Source organism: Gekko japonicus, unplaced genomic scaffold (genome assembly GCF_001447785.1).
Source record: "Gekko japonicus isolate JY-2015 unplaced genomic scaffold, Gekko_japonicus_V1.1 scaffold282, whole genome shotgun sequence".
Classification (NCBI taxonomy): domain Eukaryota; kingdom Metazoa; phylum Chordata; class Lepidosauria; order Squamata; family Gekkonidae; genus Gekko; species Gekko japonicus.
The window spans coordinates 276,382-295,800 of NW_015159718.1; the positions used below are offsets into that span (position 1 = coordinate 276,382).

The 19,419-nt window shown below is 40.8% G+C and overlaps 1 protein-coding gene across 2 annotated transcripts in view; it reads right to left on the bottom strand.

The window, feature by feature from the left end:
- The window catches only part of MON2 (MON2 homolog, regulator of endosome-to-Golgi trafficking), an 81,544-nt gene that overhangs the window by 50,456 nt on the left and 11,669 nt on the right, over positions 1 to 19,419 (bottom strand). For both annotated transcript variants that reach the window (XM_015419763.1, XM_015419694.1), the window contains exons 2-10: positions 18,617 to 18,680; positions 13,530 to 13,657; positions 11,705 to 11,836; positions 8,780 to 8,909; positions 7,641 to 7,738; positions 4,977 to 5,102; positions 4,502 to 4,696; positions 3,118 to 3,242; positions 2,661 to 2,800 (exon numbers count right to left, since the gene is read on the bottom strand). In XM_015419763.1, the coding sequence (XP_015275249.1) occupies positions 2,661 to 2,800; positions 3,118 to 3,242; positions 4,502 to 4,696; positions 4,977 to 5,102; positions 7,641 to 7,738; positions 8,780 to 8,909; positions 11,705 to 11,836; positions 13,530 to 13,657; positions 18,617 to 18,680 (1,138 nt within the window). The remainder of the gene's footprint in view (positions 1 to 2,660; positions 2,801 to 3,117; positions 3,243 to 4,501; positions 4,697 to 4,976; positions 5,103 to 7,640; positions 7,739 to 8,779; positions 8,910 to 11,704; positions 11,837 to 13,529; positions 13,658 to 18,616; positions 18,681 to 19,419) is intronic.

The following is a 19,419-nucleotide window of genomic DNA, read 5'->3' on the forward strand; positions in this document are numbered from 1 at the left end:
GAGGTAAGTCCAATTTTATTCAAGGAGCTACTCCCAGGAAAATGTACTTCAGGCTTGCTACCTTCCTGTGGTCAAACTGATCCATTTTGTTAGAAGGCATTTGCTCCCTCTCCATGCTTGGTAGAAAAAACCACGGTTTACTAAAATGCAGATGTTAATAACCTATGTTTGGTGAGAGCCAGTTTGTTGTAGTGGTTAAGTGCGCAGATTCTAATCTGGGAGAATCGGGTTTGATTCCCCACTCCTCTACTTGCAGCTGCTGGATGACCTTGGGCAAGCCATAGTTCTGTCAGAGCTGTCCTTGAAAGAGCAGTTCTCTCAAAGTTCTCTCAGCCCCACCTACCTCACAGAGTGTGTGTTGTGGGGAGGAGAAGGGAAAGGAGACTCCGAGTGAAGGGCAGGGTATAAATCCAATCTCTTCTTCTTTTTCTATGTCTAACACAGCTGCAAGCCTAGGCAACTTTCAGAGTTTGTTTTGATAACTGTTGAAACTGTTATCTTCTTGTCCCTGAGTCATTGTGACTGACTGCCTTAACACTTCTTTCATAGATTTAAAAAGGACACTCGTCACCAAAATCAGAGACAGTAAGAATACTGATATTCCGGAACATTTAACCTGGAATATTTAAATTAAGTTGAAGCCAAAGAGGAGAGGGTTTGTTGAGGATGAGGGTGGAGCAGCAGACACAGCGGTCTCCCTCCAGCTTTCTTTGCTTGAAGGAGACTTGATGGGACTATTTCTACAACTCATTCAAGCTTCAGATTCCCCAAGCTGCATTTCTGTCCAGCATCATTCAATGTATGAACATTGGGACCTTTTTCCATTTTGTTACCATATGCATTTTAAGAGGTTTCTGCTTTCGCCTTCAAAAAGTGCTGCCTATGTTTCTTATTTTCTTTTAATTATCTTTTAAAAATACTAAACTGTACCTTAGGTTAGCAGTCCCCAACACAGTAGAGGTGGGCATCATGGTGCCTGCCGACACCTTTCCTGGTGCCCACCAAGTGCTTTTAGAAAGCGAGAGGGGGCAGGTGAGCCTTTTGAACCGCCACTGGAGAGTTGACTGGCTCTGCAGATTTTTTTTTTAAACAAATGCTGTTTTGGCAGCAGCTGTCACCACAACACAAGGATCTTCACTGTCTGCCTGAAAGTAAGCACATGACAGCCTTTTTGCGGCTGGCTCAACCTCCTGCAGCAGCTATTCTGTGACTGTGCCCACCATGCTGTGTCAGAATTCCAAAAATGCCTGCAGGTTCAAAAAGGTTGGGGACCCCCACATTAGGTAGTTTAGTCAAAATGCCCAAATTTGGGGGTTTCTCTGCCTCCCCCATATATGACGCTTAGAGCACAGTCTGCGCCTAGAAATAACTAGGTGGTGGCAGCAAATGGTAAAAAATGTTTTGTACAGTTTTTAAGAAAGCAGAGGTAGTTAAGTTGAGAGGGCAAGAGAAAAACTTTGCATGCAGAACCTGAGGTTCTGCCCTTCTGTTACAGTCCTCTTCCATACTCCAGTTTGTTACACTCTCAATGAGTGGCCTCCAAACCTTCTTTTAAGCCCCCCAAATGTTGCTGCTTTCTTTTCTCAAAATGTATTTTGCAGCAACAAGGATGAGCACCTCAAAAAAGGAGAGTATCCATCAGATTCTCATGATGACCTTAAACATTCTACAAGTGCATAGCATATTGTAGAATAAAGTTTGAGTTTGGGATGTCTAGTCATATTACAGTTCTTAAGATTTATATGATCTGAAAAGAAACCAGAGTATTCTCAAGAATCTTTGTGCTTTAGGGCTTAATGAAAGTCCCAGTCTAGCATGTTACAATAAGCCAGGAGTGGCAAGGATCAAGACTACAAGTGATGAGTCACACATCTTGAAGCACGTTGTCCACTTCATTCACTTCATCTCGAAGAGACATTAGAAACCCTTCTGGATCCATCAGCCTCTTGGGGCAGACCATCCTAATTGTCCCTCCAGCCTTGTGGAGGTTCAGAGTGTCCATGAGTCTGAATCTCATCAGATAATGGCAGGGCCATGACAAGGAAAGCATGGAAAATTCCGCCAATACCAAACCATGTACCTTATCCCTAGGGAAAACCAAAGCAAGTGTATGACCTGCTGTATTCATAGATACCAGAATGTTCTGGGACAGTCCCAGGATTGTCATGGCAGCCATGAAGTCCTGAACTGATCCTGTTTGAGCAGCCTCAGCATGAATATTTAAGTCCCCGAGGAAACAAAGCTTGTGGTCCTCAACGCCAAGTACAAGACTGCCTCTGTCGTCTCAGGCAGGGAGACTGCTGGGCAGTGGTTCGGTGGTATACCAACAGAATCCCTACTCTGTCCCAGCATCAGGTAGATGCACTCAAAATTGGGGCTCTGGCTAACAAAGCATCTAGTGAGGGCCACAGAGGCCTGACAGACCATGGCCACTTCTCCTCCCCTCCCAACAAAGCTAGGCTGATGCTGCACAAGGAAGCCTGGGGGGGGGGGGAACTGGGAGACAGCTACCCCCCTCTTCACCAGCCCACATCTCTGTTGGTTCAGAATCGCAAGAAGTCCTTGCATTAAAATTTATTCAAATCTCCTATCTAAAAAAACAGGAATGGCTTCTAAAAAATCATTAGCAAATGACTTGAAAAGAGCAAATATGTGTTTACCTGTTTGGTTTACTGTAGTAGATGCATTTCCTGTGTTTGGTACAAGAAACAGTGATTGAATAAATGACCCCAAAGCATTCACAATGTCACGGAATACCTTGGTAGAGTGCTGCTTCATATCATAGGATTGACAGAAGGACCTGGTAAAAAGTTAAACACAGCAAAATGCGTTCTTTTTTTGCTCTGAAAATCCTTAAGTCAATTAATCAACAGCTTTTGTAGCTCCGCATTAGTCATTAAGGCTTCCTTACACTGATGGAGAATGTTATGTGCTAGGCATACAAAGCCTTCGTATTCTAGAGCACAGTTTTTATACTCAACAGCATAGCAGACTTAAGGATATTAAAATCAGTGCTGCATAATCCTTCACATATGCAAATACAAAAGGAAGCCTATACATTTTATTTTACCAAATATTTTATACTGACTTTCTTCTTTCATATTGCATAAATACTACCTTAATAGCTGAGGTTGCACACAAAGTCTGTGTATTGATTCTACTGCAACAGCTCTTAGCCACTGAGGTTTGTCTGCATCCAGAAATTTCACAAGCAAAGATAGAAAGATCTCACATTCAGTTACCTAAACAAACAAACAAAAAAGCTTTATTAACTAAAATTCTGAAGAAGCATCCCCTCCTCTAACCCCCCTACTTGTGTGAACGCATCTTCCAAATATCTATAATGGGCGTCTTTGCAAAGGCTGTTTGAAACATGTTACGACTATGTGGACTCCTCCTATCAAGTTATCAAGTTACACTGAATACATAGACTTTATCTTATCTTCAAAGGAGGAAATATTCTATCTTATGCCTTAATATAGTTACAGTATGCATAAATGTTGTTGTTGTGTCACCACCAACTTTATAATTGTTTAAATATATTGTTTTGGCAATTTTTGATGGTGTTTTCTACTAGTGGAATTTGTACATTTGGGATTCTAGAATGATTTATAGCAGCATTATTCTTGAATTTCTGAATAACAGGAGGGAGAGACAACAGTAGGGCTGCCAGGCCGCTGCTAGGGGCAAGGAATCCCCTGCCACTGGGCCCCACTCCAGCAGGAGAGGCCCAGCCTGGCATCTCAGCAACAGCCCTGGTTGTGCAAGAAATGATGCCATGGTATCACTGGAGATTCGGGGATGTTCTAGTACTTGGGCAAAAACTCTATGACAGAAGCTGTTTGACCATAGAGTTTTTGCCCAAATACCAGTGTCCCTGTAACGCAATAACATTACTTCCAGTATGCACCACAAGTTATGTTGCCACGTTGCTGGCATTGCTACTGAGACACCAGGCCAATCCTCCCAGTTGCTGGTAAGTTTCCCCCAGTACCCTTGCTGCCAGTTGCCAGGGTGTACCTAACAACCCTAGACAAGAGAAAGGATTATAATCTCACAAGTCCGTAGAGTTGTCAAAGTCATACACTTTTGCCCTCTGTTCTTCTGCAGACCCCTGGGAGTACACACTGAGATTACCACAGCCTGAACTGTCATCTCTTTGCCCAACAGACAGAGGAAGAATATTAAATGTTTTCTTGTTTAAATGGAAATTATGTGTGCACTGATTGCTGCTTAGCACATCAAAGAGTGCATCACGCCTGTAAAAAAGGCAGTTAAGATGCCAGTAAGGATGGCACCACAAGAACTCTGCTGGGGACGACAGCTAGGATACCACCAAAACCAAGGCCCTTTCTTTGGTCTCCACCTGCTTAACTTCTGAACATGCCCTCACTAGCAGCACCACCAAAGGAGATTGTAAAGACTGGGTAGATTCATATGAGAGAGGGCATTCCTTCAGGACCCTGATGCAAAAGCTCTGATAGTAAAATTGCACTCTTACCAGCAAGCTATAAAACTGCTTGATCAAAACAGAAACTACTCTCAAAAGACGCATGCAGATAGGAAAATAAGGTTTCTCCACTGGTGCTGGTGAAGATGAAGTGCTGGAACCTTGTCGGAATTTGATATTTGGTGAAAAAAGCTTTATTACAAGAGGACAAACTCTTTCTTTAAGGAGGAAACTGAACTCTTGATGCTGAAAGATTAAAAAAAAGTATTAAAAGTGTGCTGTATGACTTATTAAAAACTTACATATACATGTCTTGATTATTTACTGAAAGTGAAGTTAACTGAAAGGCAATCAAGGTGATATGCTATGGGTAGCACAGCATCACACTGAAAAAGGCTTAAGTATGATTAATAATCTTTCAGCAATCCTTCATACTTTATAACTAAAACGTATCCTATTTCTATAACTTTAATAACAAAATTCCCTCCATTCACTTTCCTAAAATTAAAAGCAAATAAAAACTTACTTGTAAAAATACTTGTGGAAAATCATTAAGGACTGATTCAAGAAGTTCCAAACCAAACGTTCGAGTCATTTCTGTCATGCCCACAAGCCAGTAAGGAGCATCAGCGTTAACCAGTTGACAAAGATCCTAAGAGGGAAAAATGGCCAGACTGAATTTTCTTGTACTCTCATTTTACTGGGATTCATCAATCTAAATAAAATGTAACATTCTTTGCCTTTTACATACTTCCAACAGTAAAAGTACATATGAAAATGTAGTTTCAAGCATATTAAATAGCAACAATTTTAGTATGAAGTTCATATCAGCTTTTCTTAACATCAGTTTTGAAAATAATGACCAGTCAATGTGGCATTTAATATATTATGGTGAGTTCTGTTAAATGTTGTATGTGATTGCTAGGGTTGCCAGGTCTGGGTTGAAAAATACCTGGAGACTCTAGGGGTGGATCCAGAAGAGGGCGGGGTTTGGGGAGGGGAGGGGCCTCAGCAGGGTACAATGCCATAGAGTCCACCCTTCAAAGCAGCCATTTTCTCCAGGGGAGCTGATCTCTGTCAGCTGGAGCTCAGTTGTAAAAGTGGGAGATCTCCAGGCCTGGAGGCTGGCAACCCTAGTGATTGCTCTGCAGAGTATAATCAGTCTTTCAGAATCTAGTGGAATCTGAAAGGATGTCTACAAAATTACATGTTTCTAACACAAACAAATGCATATTAGCTCAGTACAGCATTTCCTGCTTTCTCCCCCCTACCACAATGCTGATACATGAACAGTGTGTTATCTCCACCTTAGAGGATATAATCCATAAAAGGAGTCTGAGATGCAGTTGCAACTTTCCATTCATGCATGCCAATTCATGCATGATAGGAAGTGCAACTACTTCTAGTGTCTGGGCTAGGAAGCTTTGGAAACTGCTCTGACAAAAAGCAAAACTTCACAGCCATAGAAAAAGCACCAACACAGGAGAGCTCTTCAGAGCAGCCTCTTTTAACTAGCCAATTACCTCCCATGCTATATTTTTACATTTGGTTTTTCTTCCTCTCACTCTTTGTTTTTGCTGTCAAGTTGCAGCTTGCTTAGGGCAATTATGACAAACCCCTGTTGCTTGTTTTACTGTGTGGCATATTTTCCTGCCAAAACGCTGTTCACCACTCTGACTGAGCAGCCTCTTAGTAGTATATTTTAATAATAGAATTGTAATGTTCTGCATGTCTCATCCTGTGATAGGGAAGTTATTTGGCTTTTGCCCAGGCCAGAGATTTATCGTAACTAAGCAGGAACCCTCTTATAAATCCCTTTGGAAATGGCACTTGACACGAAGTAAAGTTCAAACGAGAAGGTTAATTTTATTGAACAAGCACAGTTCGGTTAGGAATAGGGCAGGGGATGAGAAGTTGAGGTAAATTTTGTTGTTCACACAAACTTTAACGATCTTTTGAACAGGCAACAGACTATAGTTGCAGCTTATTTTCTTAGAGACTTAGTCCTTGACTGTGAGAGGTTTGTTTGTCTTGGAGATTTCTTTCAGCAACAGCAAGTCTTAATACAGTTTCATAAAACTATCTTAATTGCCTGGAAGTTAGTACTTTCTTCCTGTATTTAAATACTTCCCTTGTGGGATTATAACTTTCCCTTTTTTACTCTTAAGGAGTCTAAAACCATTTCCCTTTTCACACAAACATGGGTCCCTTCTGAGTTGAACCCACTGAATAACTGGGAAAGAAATACTCTCCTCTTTCTAGGAGCAATAATCCTTTTCTGTTTGGCTAGATTGGCAGTTTAAACCTACTGTCCAGTCTCTTCTGTCAAACCTAAACCCCAGTTATGGAGATTGTGAATAAACAGAATTCAGCTAGGGCTGACACTTAGACTTTAAGTTCTGGTTTCTGAACTTTTCCTCAAATGTGACATATGTAAGGGCAAGGAGTTGTCTCTTCACTTCCCAAGTGAACTTGTCTGCTTCCCTCAGACCGACACACACACTCCTCTTGACTGGCTAATGCCAAGTCAAAGTCCAAACAATGACTGATTCCCTCTGACAAGACTGACTAGACTTTTGAAAGCTCTCCTCAGCTGGTGCTGACCAATAAGGGAGAAGAGGAGGGGGTTACACAAGCAGCAGCCTGTCAATCAAACTGAGCTTTGCAGTGATGCATTTACCCCTAATCTCCCAGCTCTCTGAATTTGATGCACTAAGCATCCTGGTTTTGGAGGTCCATTCATCACAATCCTCACTGGGTTTTCAACGCAAAAAACATTCAGAGGTGGTTTGCCATTGCCTGACTGTGTAGCAATTCCAGACTTTTTTGGTGGTATCCCATCCAAGTACTAACCAAGGCTGACCTTGCTTGGTTTCTGAGATCTGACAAGATTGGGCTATCCAAGTCAGGGCCATCCTATATTAACACACTGAGTTTGCCTTGTAAAAGCACCAGCTTTTTGGTACTGGTCTCAGTGGATACGATGAACATTTGCTTTTCCTCTAAAATATACAGAGTTAAGCAGCAGAAACTGTCCTGCAGTTCTTTTACTAGATGTAAGTGTTTAGAGTACTGCCTGTTTGCATAAACTGAAGCCTTCATATGAATAATATTCTCTGTGTAAAACAGTGTGTAAAACAGAATTACAAGTATAAAGTTAAGAAGAAAAAGTAAAAAAATAATACAATACCTGAAAAAGCATATATGCATCTTTAGCACATGGTTTCAAGGTACTGACGGATCTTCTGTTACTGTTTCCTTGAATTCCTATTGGTTGCTCAATAACATCTGCATAAAACACAGATCCAGTTCAAAAACATGTGCCAAACATTGTGTTCTCTCTCTCATTTTAACCAGGGATGATGCAATAATATGAGTGCTTCAGCAGACACCCCCCCCCCCCGGCACTATTTCCCTGTTATAAACATACAGAAGACACTCCCACACAGCTGCTTTTCCAAATTCAGAGAAACAATACTAAGCATTCAGAAAACATTTAGTAGATTATTAGCAGTCCACAGATGCATTTCCTAGCAAATACTAAGTCAAGGAAGACATTGGGCTATTACAGAGAAATCCATTTTAATCCTACATCAGAAAGTCTCATAAGAAAATCACATGTATACTGCCTTAGATCCAGCCAACTCACTGGTGGGTGCAGATTTTCCCCAGTTTCTCCCACTGCAGCAGCCCCTTCCAACCCTCCTGAAAAATTATTTATGGACTCATGGGCTTAGAGTCATGTGGGCCAGTGAGCTGAAGCGAGAAAGGACAGTAGGGTGAAATTGCCCTTTCTCCATCAGTGGAGCTGTGGTTGCAGAACAGGATGGAGAAGGATATATTTTCGCCCTACTTACTGCAACCTCTTGACCTGCCCAGTTGTTTTGTCCACAGGAATCCCTCAACCTCAGGAATAATGTCTCTGGGGCCAAAAAACCCTTCTGGATGGAAGAAAAATGCAAGGGAAAATCTGTGTGTGTTCTACAGGCCACTGTAGAAGTATAATGGTTGAAGTGTTGGACCTGGACCAGAGAGGCTGAGCTCAAATTCCCATTCAACCTTGAAGCTCAGAGGACCTTCTCTTCCTATATATCCTGCCTCAGAAAACTGTTGCATGGATAAACCCATGAATGAGCTTGTTGGGAAAATACTATATAAAATATAATCTTAAAAAAATAATAAGAACAGGATACTACTGCATTAGCAGTGGTTTGAAAATTTTAGCTGGTATAAAGCATGAGGGCTCACTTCCATACATAGAGAAATTTGTCAGGTACACCAAACAGCAATTAATTCTATAAAACATACTGTATATAAACACATACCCACCTTTATAGTGTTCATCCTCAGCTACCACTCTTTCGAAAACAACAGTAACTACTTGCCGTACTGTGGCCGCTGCAGTATTATTTGTGATATTGTCTTTTGTGAAATGTAGTCGAAAACAAAGAACTATTGCCTAAAATAAACACAAACAGTTCTAATTACACAAGCCAAATAAATTTTGGATCTAGAAATACTAGAATGAAGTATTGGTATCTTGGTATTTTTACATAACCTTTCTTCAGCTAGAAGTACAAAACCTGCGGGAAATCTCACAACCTTCAAAATTTTGAATGTTAAATTTATTATATTTGTGGATGCTTATCTTCCAGAAAAGACAGGTTTATGAACTCATTACTTTTTGCTTCAAGGTTAAAAGACATTCCTCTGATGATTTTTGGAAATTTTAGCTGGTATAAAACATGGTGGCTCTAGTAGAGTACCAAGGTGGGTGCGAGGGGTGTGGTCCACCCTGGGTGCAGCTTAAAGAAGGCCTTTGAAAGGGGCCCTTGAAGCCAGCATCCTCCTGCCTCCTCCAGCCAAACCCATTCCCTTTTATTTTTAAGATCTCACCCTCATAACAAATGAGTTCGACACCACTGTAGCCTTCCTCTCCCCCTTTCCTTGCACCAAGCTCAGCCAGATCTTGCAAAGCAGTAGTTTGGGTGTTGCAGCAAGATAAAACAACTTTCCCTCCACACATTTCTCACTCATTTCTGTCTTCTTTCTCCAAATTTCCTCTGTTGACTCATCCGTTTTGCTCCCCCCCCCCCGCTTGAACAGACAGGTTAAATGGCTGCGAACCATTTAACCCTTCCCCCCCTTTCTCCTGACCATGGTGAACTGGCCAGTTTGGTTTGGCTGTTTTGGGCTCAGTTTGCGATTATCCTGAATCCCAAACCGAACCAGAATTTTTGAGTTTGAAATGGCTTGCAGCCATGGTTTGCAGCCGTTCTGCTCAGCTATTTAAATGGCCCAAACAGTCGAACCAAACTGGGCAGAAATCCAGTAAATGTTCGGGGAAGGCGCCTCCCCTGAACATCGGTTTGGGGGCTTTGCTTCATGCCAAGTTTGTGCTGAATTTTGGCTTGTGAATCAGTTTGTGCCCATCTCTAGTAGTTCTGCCTTCACTGATGTCGCCCCATAGTACAATTATTCAGGTGTTTATTTTGGTGTTTGACAAAACTAAATTTATTTTGACAAATGACTCATTTTGATAAATTTTCTAAGTGACCCTTCTCTTTTTGGGAGGAGTATTAACATTGACAAGGTACATGTGAACGTGAACACCCCCTCCCCCATTTTCCTGGAGTGCAACTTATTTTCATATGTCCTTTGTTGTTGAAGTATAGTGAATATAAAGGTAAAGGTTTCCCTTGCTCGAAAGCCAGTTGAATCCAACTCTAAGGGGCGGTGCTTATCACTGTTTCCAAGTCAAAGAGTCAGCACTGTCCAAAGACGTTTCCATGGTCATGTGGCCGGCATGAGTAAACACTGAGGCGCAAGAAACGCTGTTACATTTCCACCAAAGCGGTACCTATTTATCTACTTGCAATTTCTTGCTTTTGAACTGCTAGGTTGGCAGGAGCTGGTGCCAGAGACAGGAGCTCACTCCATCATGCGGCACTAGGGTTTCGATTTGCTGAACTACAGACCTTCCTGTCTGCAGCTCAGCGTCTTAACCTCTGAGCCACCACGGCCCCACAGTATAGTGAACAAAACACACTGTTACGCCAAATGCTTTATCTACAGCAAATGACTAACTATAATTTTAACGTGGGCTCTGGCCAGCTATACTGGGGTTGTGTCTGAACTCAGAGTTCCAGTAATGGAGACCACACGAATGTTTTTCCAAAACAAAATAATCTTTTTACTGAAGGGTTTCTAGTTCACACATACAAAATAATCAGTCTCTCGTTTCACATACACTCAAGATTCCTTTAGATATACAGAAAGAATATAAAGATAGTTTCTTAATTACTTGGAGATAGGTAGGTATATTTCGGTTTATACTCGCCTGCTTCCAGGAGTCCTGTCTTGTTGCAATGGAAGATTGGGAGGGTAAGGGAAAGGTTCCTAGGGATAATTATTAATTCACACTGCCAGAACCAGCTAGCTAGTGTGTTTGTCTGTGGATGTCTTTGGCTGCGCATCCCAAAGAGACCCAGCAAGAACAAAGAGTTTTAAAGCAGGGAAGGAGGGGGGTAGGAGTATGGCCAGCCTGCAGCATGGTCTTGCGTTGATGGTGGAATGTGGCTGGCCCGAAGACCTAAAGCATGGTCTCTGCATTATATAGTTGGATCTCCAGGTGGGTGTCACCTTGCCAAACTGTAGTCCCACCTAATCACTAGTCCATCCCATGAACTACCTGGTGAATGTAGAAAAGGGGCTGGTATTCTATGGGTTGGGCCAATATTTCAAATACTACACTCTATCTCATGGAATACCATTTGGCTAGGTGCGAAGTCGCTTCTTCCTGTTTCTCCTTTGAAGTCTCCTCTTTCCCAGGCGTAAACAGGAAACTTGCAATTCAAATGTAGATCCAGTCTGTGTCCTACGTGAACAACCAGTCTTTGCAGTAATGGGGGAATTTCTTCTCTGTGTTGTTGTTTTCTGCTAACAAAGGCCACCATGTGCTTCTTCTTCCCATGATCCTTTGAGCTGAATGTGTGCAAGCTACATTACCATAAAATGCAAGCAGGCTTTTCCTATGTGAACTCTGTCTCACAGTAGGTGATTCAAACAGCTTTCTTTGGCTCATGGCATACAAGTGTGTGCACAGTCCATTTATTGTGTGTGTGTGTAGCAGATATAAAATCATAAATAAGTTCATTTAGGTACAGTACAGTGAAATTTTGAAATCTACTTTAATAAATTGATTATAACAAATAGAATACCTAAACCCATTATTTATATTGCCAAAATGCCTACCTTAGACAGTGCTTCATCATGTACAACTGTGTTGGTTGTTAATAATACAAGAACTGTCTGGAGTAGCTTCAGTTCTTCAAGATTATTTTCCATCAATTGCCAAAGCATATTTATAATGTTTCCAGCTGCAACCTTGGGAAAAAATTATGTGACATGGCGGTAAAAGTGGGTGTCAGTCATACAAGAATATTAAATTTACACTTTAAGAAAATAAGAATCAACTTAATATACCTTTTTAATCATATGAAGTGCTAGGTGTTTTCATATTTTTCGTGAGAATCTTAATACAATGTTAACAGCCAAAAATGGTTCTAGTACACAAATTACAATACACTCTGATAAAATGAGTACTTTTACAGTACTTTAAAGTAAGAACTTTTTACAATCTGGTTTGAATTTACATGTAAATTAAAGCATCTCTCTTTAAATTATTAAATAAAATTAATTATACTACATAAAGTCTCTCTATAAATACTGCATTATCCATTTTTTTCTCAAGGTAGACAAACAAATCGTTTCCTCAACATATTATTCAGGTAGTCTCCTTCTTTAATTATGTCCTCACTTCTCATAGCAAGTTTAATCTACAACTAATTCTCTTCGTGCTGGCACTATTATATAACGTAGGACATACTGTAATTACAGGGTTTTTCACTGACTATTTGGCTCAGACAATAACCTATGACACAATGCATGTGTTTAATTCCATACAGGCATGTTGCTCCCTCCCTCTTCATGCAGACATCCCCATTCAGTTTTGAAACCAAACAAGGTTTGTGGTATACCTATGTTGAAATTATGCTAATCATAGAATGCTTAAGACCCACTTTGTATATTGACTTAAAACCAAACTGTAAAATTACATATTTTAATATGATCATTAAAGACCTCAGGGACAGCATACTTGGTTCTTGCCCTCCCCTAACTGTCTACACAATAATATGCAACTGGAAGGATTCACAGCAGAAAGTCTCTGATCTAAGCACCACACTCTATGCACTATACCATACTGGCTACCAGAAGGCTAACAAATAGTTCTGAAGCTTGAAACCTAAGGGGAATATCCACACAAAAGGGGAAAAGCAGGAAGGAGTAGGTCTCAGTTGTTTAAGTATGGTAGGTTGCCTCTATAGCTCGGGATGCCAAGCTCAAGGTGAGGCCTGGGGATCCCCTCGAAATACAGACTAGAGATCGGTTCCCCTGGAGCAAATGGATGCTTTGGAGGATGGACTCTATGGCATTGTACCCCACTGAGGTCCCTGTCCTCCGCAGGCTTCATCCCCAAATCTCCAGAAATTTCTCAACCTGGATCTGGCAACTCTATCCCCCTCAGCTGCTGGTTGCTGGAGGGAAGGGGAACCCAGCAACCTTATCTGTATCTAACCCAAGTAGTCTGGCTAAAGGCTATACCTATGGCCTTACCTGTTAAATTAATCATCAGACATAACAACCATACCACTTGAAGTTTTTAAAGGAAAGTGTATTAGTTACATAAAGGGGCTTTTGCAACCTTATGCTTTTAACAACATAATGTATGAAACATAAACTTTGAAAAAGTATTTGCTAACAACTGTTAAAGAATTACAAATTCTTGAAGGACTATTTAACTTCGTCTTTTACATGTATCCCAGGCAGACATAGGTGCAGTCTATACACCACTCAGTAAATTGCAAAACTGGCATTTTTTTCAGTTCAAAAAACAATAGCAGAAGTACATTATTGTATTTAAAATGGTGATAGCACCCCAAATCTTGGTTAAAATCCTAAATTGTTCAGCTATGTAGAGTGTTATTTTCATAGTATCAGATAACTACCCCACTCTTACCTCTGAAACGACTTCATGAGACATGAGTCTCTGTATAGCTGCTAAACATAGCTGAGTTATCTTTGGTTCCTTTGTTCCACAACCCATTAGAAAAGGCTGCACCACCTCTGAGCTGTTCTCCTTCAAGGCTTTAAACAGAAATAATAAAGTATCAGTAGTTCACAGACTTGACTAATAAAGATAATTCTTCAATCTTAACACAGTCACTACAATGTTATGTACAGTATACAGTAAAATATTCTAAGTTTAAATAGTTTTCATCTTACCACTTTTATTTTAATTTTTATAAGTTGTATTTTGAAGAAGTCAAGAGAAAATGAAAAAGCCAAAACCATTTTAACCTTCTTTTGCTTGCTAGTTAGTGCAGCATTTTTTCTTCAGACTATTTCACTCTCCAGCCCCTCCTTGCCACCTTGTTCAAACAAACTTATCCCATCTATTTACCTTCCTTCTGCTTCTTTCAATTTGTTTGCTATGTGCCATGGACCTCAAGCAGTGAGAAAGGTTTCTCAGTGGGATCTCGGAGAGCTACTGCCTGCCAGAGTAGAATACAGTGAGCAAGATGGCTCAATGGTCATGTTTCCAAGAATTATTGTACAGGAAATATGATTCCCTGTGCCCCCTTTTCTCTGAAATCTTATAAATGTACTTATTTCAACAGAGGTTCATTCTACCACTACCACAGAAGCAGAAAGTTAAAATGATAGGTTCCAATCCCCTTTTACTGGAGCTTCTAGCATTTTTTTGCCATGGATCAGGAGCAATTAACCTCCACCTACAGAACCCCACCATGACAAAAGAATAATAATAATAATTAAAAAAACACTTCACATTCAGAAGCAGTATCTTCTGATTAAGAAACATTATGTACAAACGATATGGGACAGCTAAACTCATCATTACTCACTTGTAAGCTATTGCTATAGACCAAACTATCACACAGATTGGGTAACTGGGACCAACTTTTGGTCAAACATTGTTACTGTGGAATAATGGAGACAGTTCCAAAAGAATTAAAAATAAATACATAAACTGGGGAAAATATTATCCTTGGACAATACAAGAGAAGTATGTATTATTTATTAATTTTGGCTTGTATTCTGCCCTCCCCGCAAGTGGGCTCAGAGCAGATGACAACAGAAAAAACATTTCACAATAAGAATTAAAACATTTCATAATAAATCTTTCACAATAAATAGTTAAAACAGATTAAAACAAAGCTGTAAACAAGACATGGCAGTTTGGTATGGTAGTTGTGAAAACTGGAGCTGCTAGGCCGTAGATCAGACTATGGGTCTCCACCTGATGGGCCATTCGAAGATGGAAAGTTCAGCAGTGGAGGCCAATAGATGGAATAATTGGATGCCTACTACCTCACCCAAAGGCCTGGCAGAACAGCTCCGTTTTACAAGACCTGCAGAGCTATAATAGGTCCTGCAGGGACCTCCTCTTCAACAGGAGCATGTTCCACCAGGATGGGGCCAGGGCAGAAAAGGCTCCGGCCCTGGTCGAAGTTAGGTGGGCATCTTTTGGGCCAGGGACAACCAGCAATGGCGCAGGCGGTAAGTGAAGCCTGCATTGACATCTGGCCGAACAGCTTCGGCTGTTCGAGCCCCACCGTGGCCGGGGTGAGCACCCGGCCCTATGTCCCAGTTCCCGCCCACCCAGTGGCTCGAAAGCCCATTAAAGGGCAAATAGACAAATGGGTACCTGCTCTTAGAGCGGGGGGGCACCCGTCCCTTGAGGTGTAGTGGCGGCATGAATGGTGAGCGGTGGCGGAGAAACATGGCGGCAACGGGTGAGGCAAAGCGAGTGAGAGGAGGCTGGGCCGGCAAAAGCATGGAGGCGGGGCGACGCAGCAGGCCGGAGCCTATTGGACAAAGGCCAGCAGCGAGCATGCGTGGACGTGCGCTCGGTCGAAGCCTGAAGGAGTCGCAACAGCCAGGAAGTCGCAACAACAATAAAAGACCAGCGCCAGGAGGACGTCGTCGGACGAGCTCCCGCAGACAACGACTCACTACAAGGGTGCCTGGTAGGCTAGTCACTCTTCCCCTTGTATGTATGTAGCCCTAGGTTAGGATTGGCTTGTGTTGTATGTAATGTGAACTGCTCAGAGCCCCTGAGCAGAGGGCTCTCCAGGTCACATATGGGGAAAGGTGGTCCTTCAAATATGTCTGTCCCTGGCTGAGGGTGACTCCCACCATAGGAAACAGTTTGAAGTTCCTGCCTCCCTAAGAGATGGTTGGGAATCACCCACAAGATGGCCTCCACCTCAGAGGGAGAACCTAAAATTTTCTAAGGTATTGAGATGGTAATGAAACTTTTACTCTTATTTCAAGGATTATTGTTTAAACCATGCAACTGTTAAAAAGTATTTGTTACATTATATTGCCTGTCAATTTTGTTAACATGCAGTTGGGAAAACAATCTTTCATGCACTTGGGAAAACAATCTTTCCCCAGCATCCTCGATAACAAAGGCCAGTAAAATATTCCAGGCTACAATCTTAAGCATATTTATCCAGGTGTAAACCGTGGTAGCTCAGAGGTTAAGACACTGAGCTGCAGACCAGAAGGTCTGTAGTTCAGCCGTTCGAGACCCTAGTGGTGCGTGATAGAATGAGAGCCCATCTCTGGCCCCAGCTCCTGCCAACCTAGCAGTTCGAAAGCAAGAAATTGCAAGTAGATAAATAGATATGTCTTCGGTGGGAAGGTAACAGCGTTCTGTGCACCTTGGCGTTTAGTCATGCCGGCCACATGACCACGGAAACGTCTTTGGACAGTGCTGGCTCTTCGGCTTGGAAACGGAGATGAGCACCACCCCCTAGAGTCGGATTCAACTGGCTTTCAAGCAAGGGAAAACTTTGCCTTTAAATCTCATTCAATTACACATTTTTATGAGCAATCATTCATGTGACTGGACTGTCAAGTTTTTACAAATCATCTTCCTTCCTGAACCAACTGAAGTTTAGATTCCATCATCTGCTACACCCAACTTTGATTTGTTTATAAAGATCTCTAGCTTGATTTATTCTCATGCTTGCACTCTCCTCTTTCTTTTTTCCCCCTTTCCTTCCTGCTCACTTGCATGCAAAGCCAAGACTGGAGTTGTTGGGGTTTTTTACTTCTTGGTTTAGGAAGTCTTTGGGTGTCAACAAATTGAAGTCTGCTTCTTGCCTATAAACTGGGGATTCCAAACTACCATTAAAATATGGCTTAGAATCCAGTTTGGAGGAAACAAACTCCAAGCATCTGAATTAGGACAGCACAACAGGCTGCAGCTAGATCAAAGCTTTCTAAAGCAGAAAGGTCTTCAATTTCAGCAAAACATGAGAAAGGGAGTACAAGAAAGAGAATACACCAGGCTCAAATTAATCATGAACACACTGAAATTTGTTTGTGACAGAATGACATGCAGCAACTTCTATAAAATTCTTACATGTTAATTAAGTTCAAATTGACAACATGAAAACAGTTCCCCTTTTTGTGCGCTCTAGAAACAAATATTAATTTTTTCTCTAAGTTATTTACACCATGCTGCTTTTCACATATTATGCGTACGCAATTAACATTCATTTTATGCCAAAAAATGCTCGGGGAAAAAAATCCAGTACTTTTACCAACATTTGTTACACATGCAACAAAAGGAACCTCTCAATTAAATGCTGCAGTTTATGTCCAACCTGGAAAAGGAGTGCGATTCCTCTGCATGTATTCTAAACCAGTAAAAGTTTAGTGGAATCTTCCACAGAGCCTTAGGAAAACTTGCAAGGATTTATGTGCTTTAAAGCTTGTCTCAGATTCTGCAGAGGTGTGGAAAATACCTCACTCTTTTCCTGGATCAGGAGAAGAATGGGGAACATTAAGTTCTTCCTCTTGTTGTCACCAAGTCCATATTCAGTAGGCTTCTCTCCTTCCCGCTCCAACTGGGAACAGAGACTAGCTCTTTTCTGACAAATGGCCCCAAAAGCAAGTTTCAGGCCATTTACAATAAAAAGGTTAAGATACAAGTTTCAGGCCATTTACAATAAAAAGGTTAAGACCTTTAATTGGGACCTCTCATCCTGAGGCAATCTAGACATATTTTATCTGGCAAACAGAAATAACACTAGCATTTTTGACTAAAAGTTTTTCATTCATACTAGCCCAGTAGGAGTCAGTTGGAATCTGCTCTGAAAATCTCACTGCAACAAAGACCACTTCCAACACACCTTCTCCTTGCCCCAACATTCTCCTCTGTCCCTTACTGGAAGTCCTTTTTCAACTATAGCCAATCATGGAACATATCAAATAGCTCATCTGGATCCCCTCCCTTTTCCATGAAATGCAAATAATTCAATTACACGAACTGACTTTGTTAAAGGATATAGGAAAATTTTAGATTTCTTGATTTCCCACAGAAATGAGACAGCACTCTGTATAACATAAAGACAGGATAAAGAAACAAACCCCTTCAAAATTAACCCCCCGAGTTTAGAAACATGTTTCTAGCACACAGTTGGTTAATGATGAAAGCTTTTTTTAAAAGAAAGCATTATGCCATTACACTATTTCATGACTGTGTAACCCCTTTCCTCTCACCTTCCACTTATAAAAATAAATACATCCTTGAAAAAGTCTTTTCCGTTACTTCATTTCTTTTCCTTGGGATCCATCTCCCCAGATTACTGGCAAGCCTCCTCAGCTGCCTCCTCAGCATTTATCAGGCAAGTAGCTGCTTTTTTTTAAAAAAAGACTACATTCCACACAGAAGACTTACACCAGTGAACAGCCATGCTGCACTTACAAGTTGCCCTTCCATCAATGAATAATTTAAATCGGAATAATTAAATTCCACAATTTATGCATACATACTAAATTTTCAAACCAGCAAAGGCCAGGCTTATGAATATTTGTTCATTTTTGACAAAATGTAATACGGTCAAAAGAAAAACTGAAGGTATGCTTTGGAGCGCTATAAGTCAAACATTCAGCACCACTAAGGCATATATATTCTCTAAAGCAGTATGTGGTAATTCATCATTCTTTGCTTCAAATAACTCAACGTAAAATATACTTCCAGACTTTATTCTTTTTGCAAATAATTACCTGCCAAGATTTCAGTATTCCGTGCAGCTATTGTTTTAACTTTTATTATTCCCGATTCAGCAGCCTGTAAAATGGAGACAATAATTAGATCAAAAGCCAATACACAGGTTGAATTATATGATAACAATTAATTCAATTTAATCAAATGAAGTAACTTTAAAATTGTGTGTGTAAAATAGTTTTTCCTTTCCATGGTTGTGGAAAACACTTCTTCCAAATCAGAATCTAATGGCCTAGTTTCTTTTATGTAAGATCACTGCCATGATTCAAACATGCACACACACACACATATACAACACTTCTTTGCAAAGTTCCTTTTTCATTGTATCCCTTGATCTCGCCAAATTTAATTTTAAATCAATTTTAAATTACTTTCAAATTCTGGAACAAAATATCTTTAATGAATACTTATTACACAATTTCATTTTAAGCAGCTCCCAAGGAAACCCATCAAATTCTTGTTTGGGTGTGCTGAAGTTCAACAGATTTTGGGGTTTCACTAAGGCAGAGTGACTATAGGATAGGTTGGATTTGGGCATGGCAGCTTACATTTTTAACTGCTTGAATTTATTAATTCAACGTATTAAGCGCTTTATATGGAGTCAGGTTATCTAGCTCAACAATGGCTCCTCTGACTGGCAATGGGTCTCCCGTATCTCAGAGAATGGTATTTTCCAGTACCAGCTACATGAAAGACTTCAAATTAAGACACCAGAAATTCAACCGGGCACTTTCTGCATGCAGATCTGTGGTCTATCTTTAAGCCACATTGCCATTTTAAACACACAACAAATCCCACATTT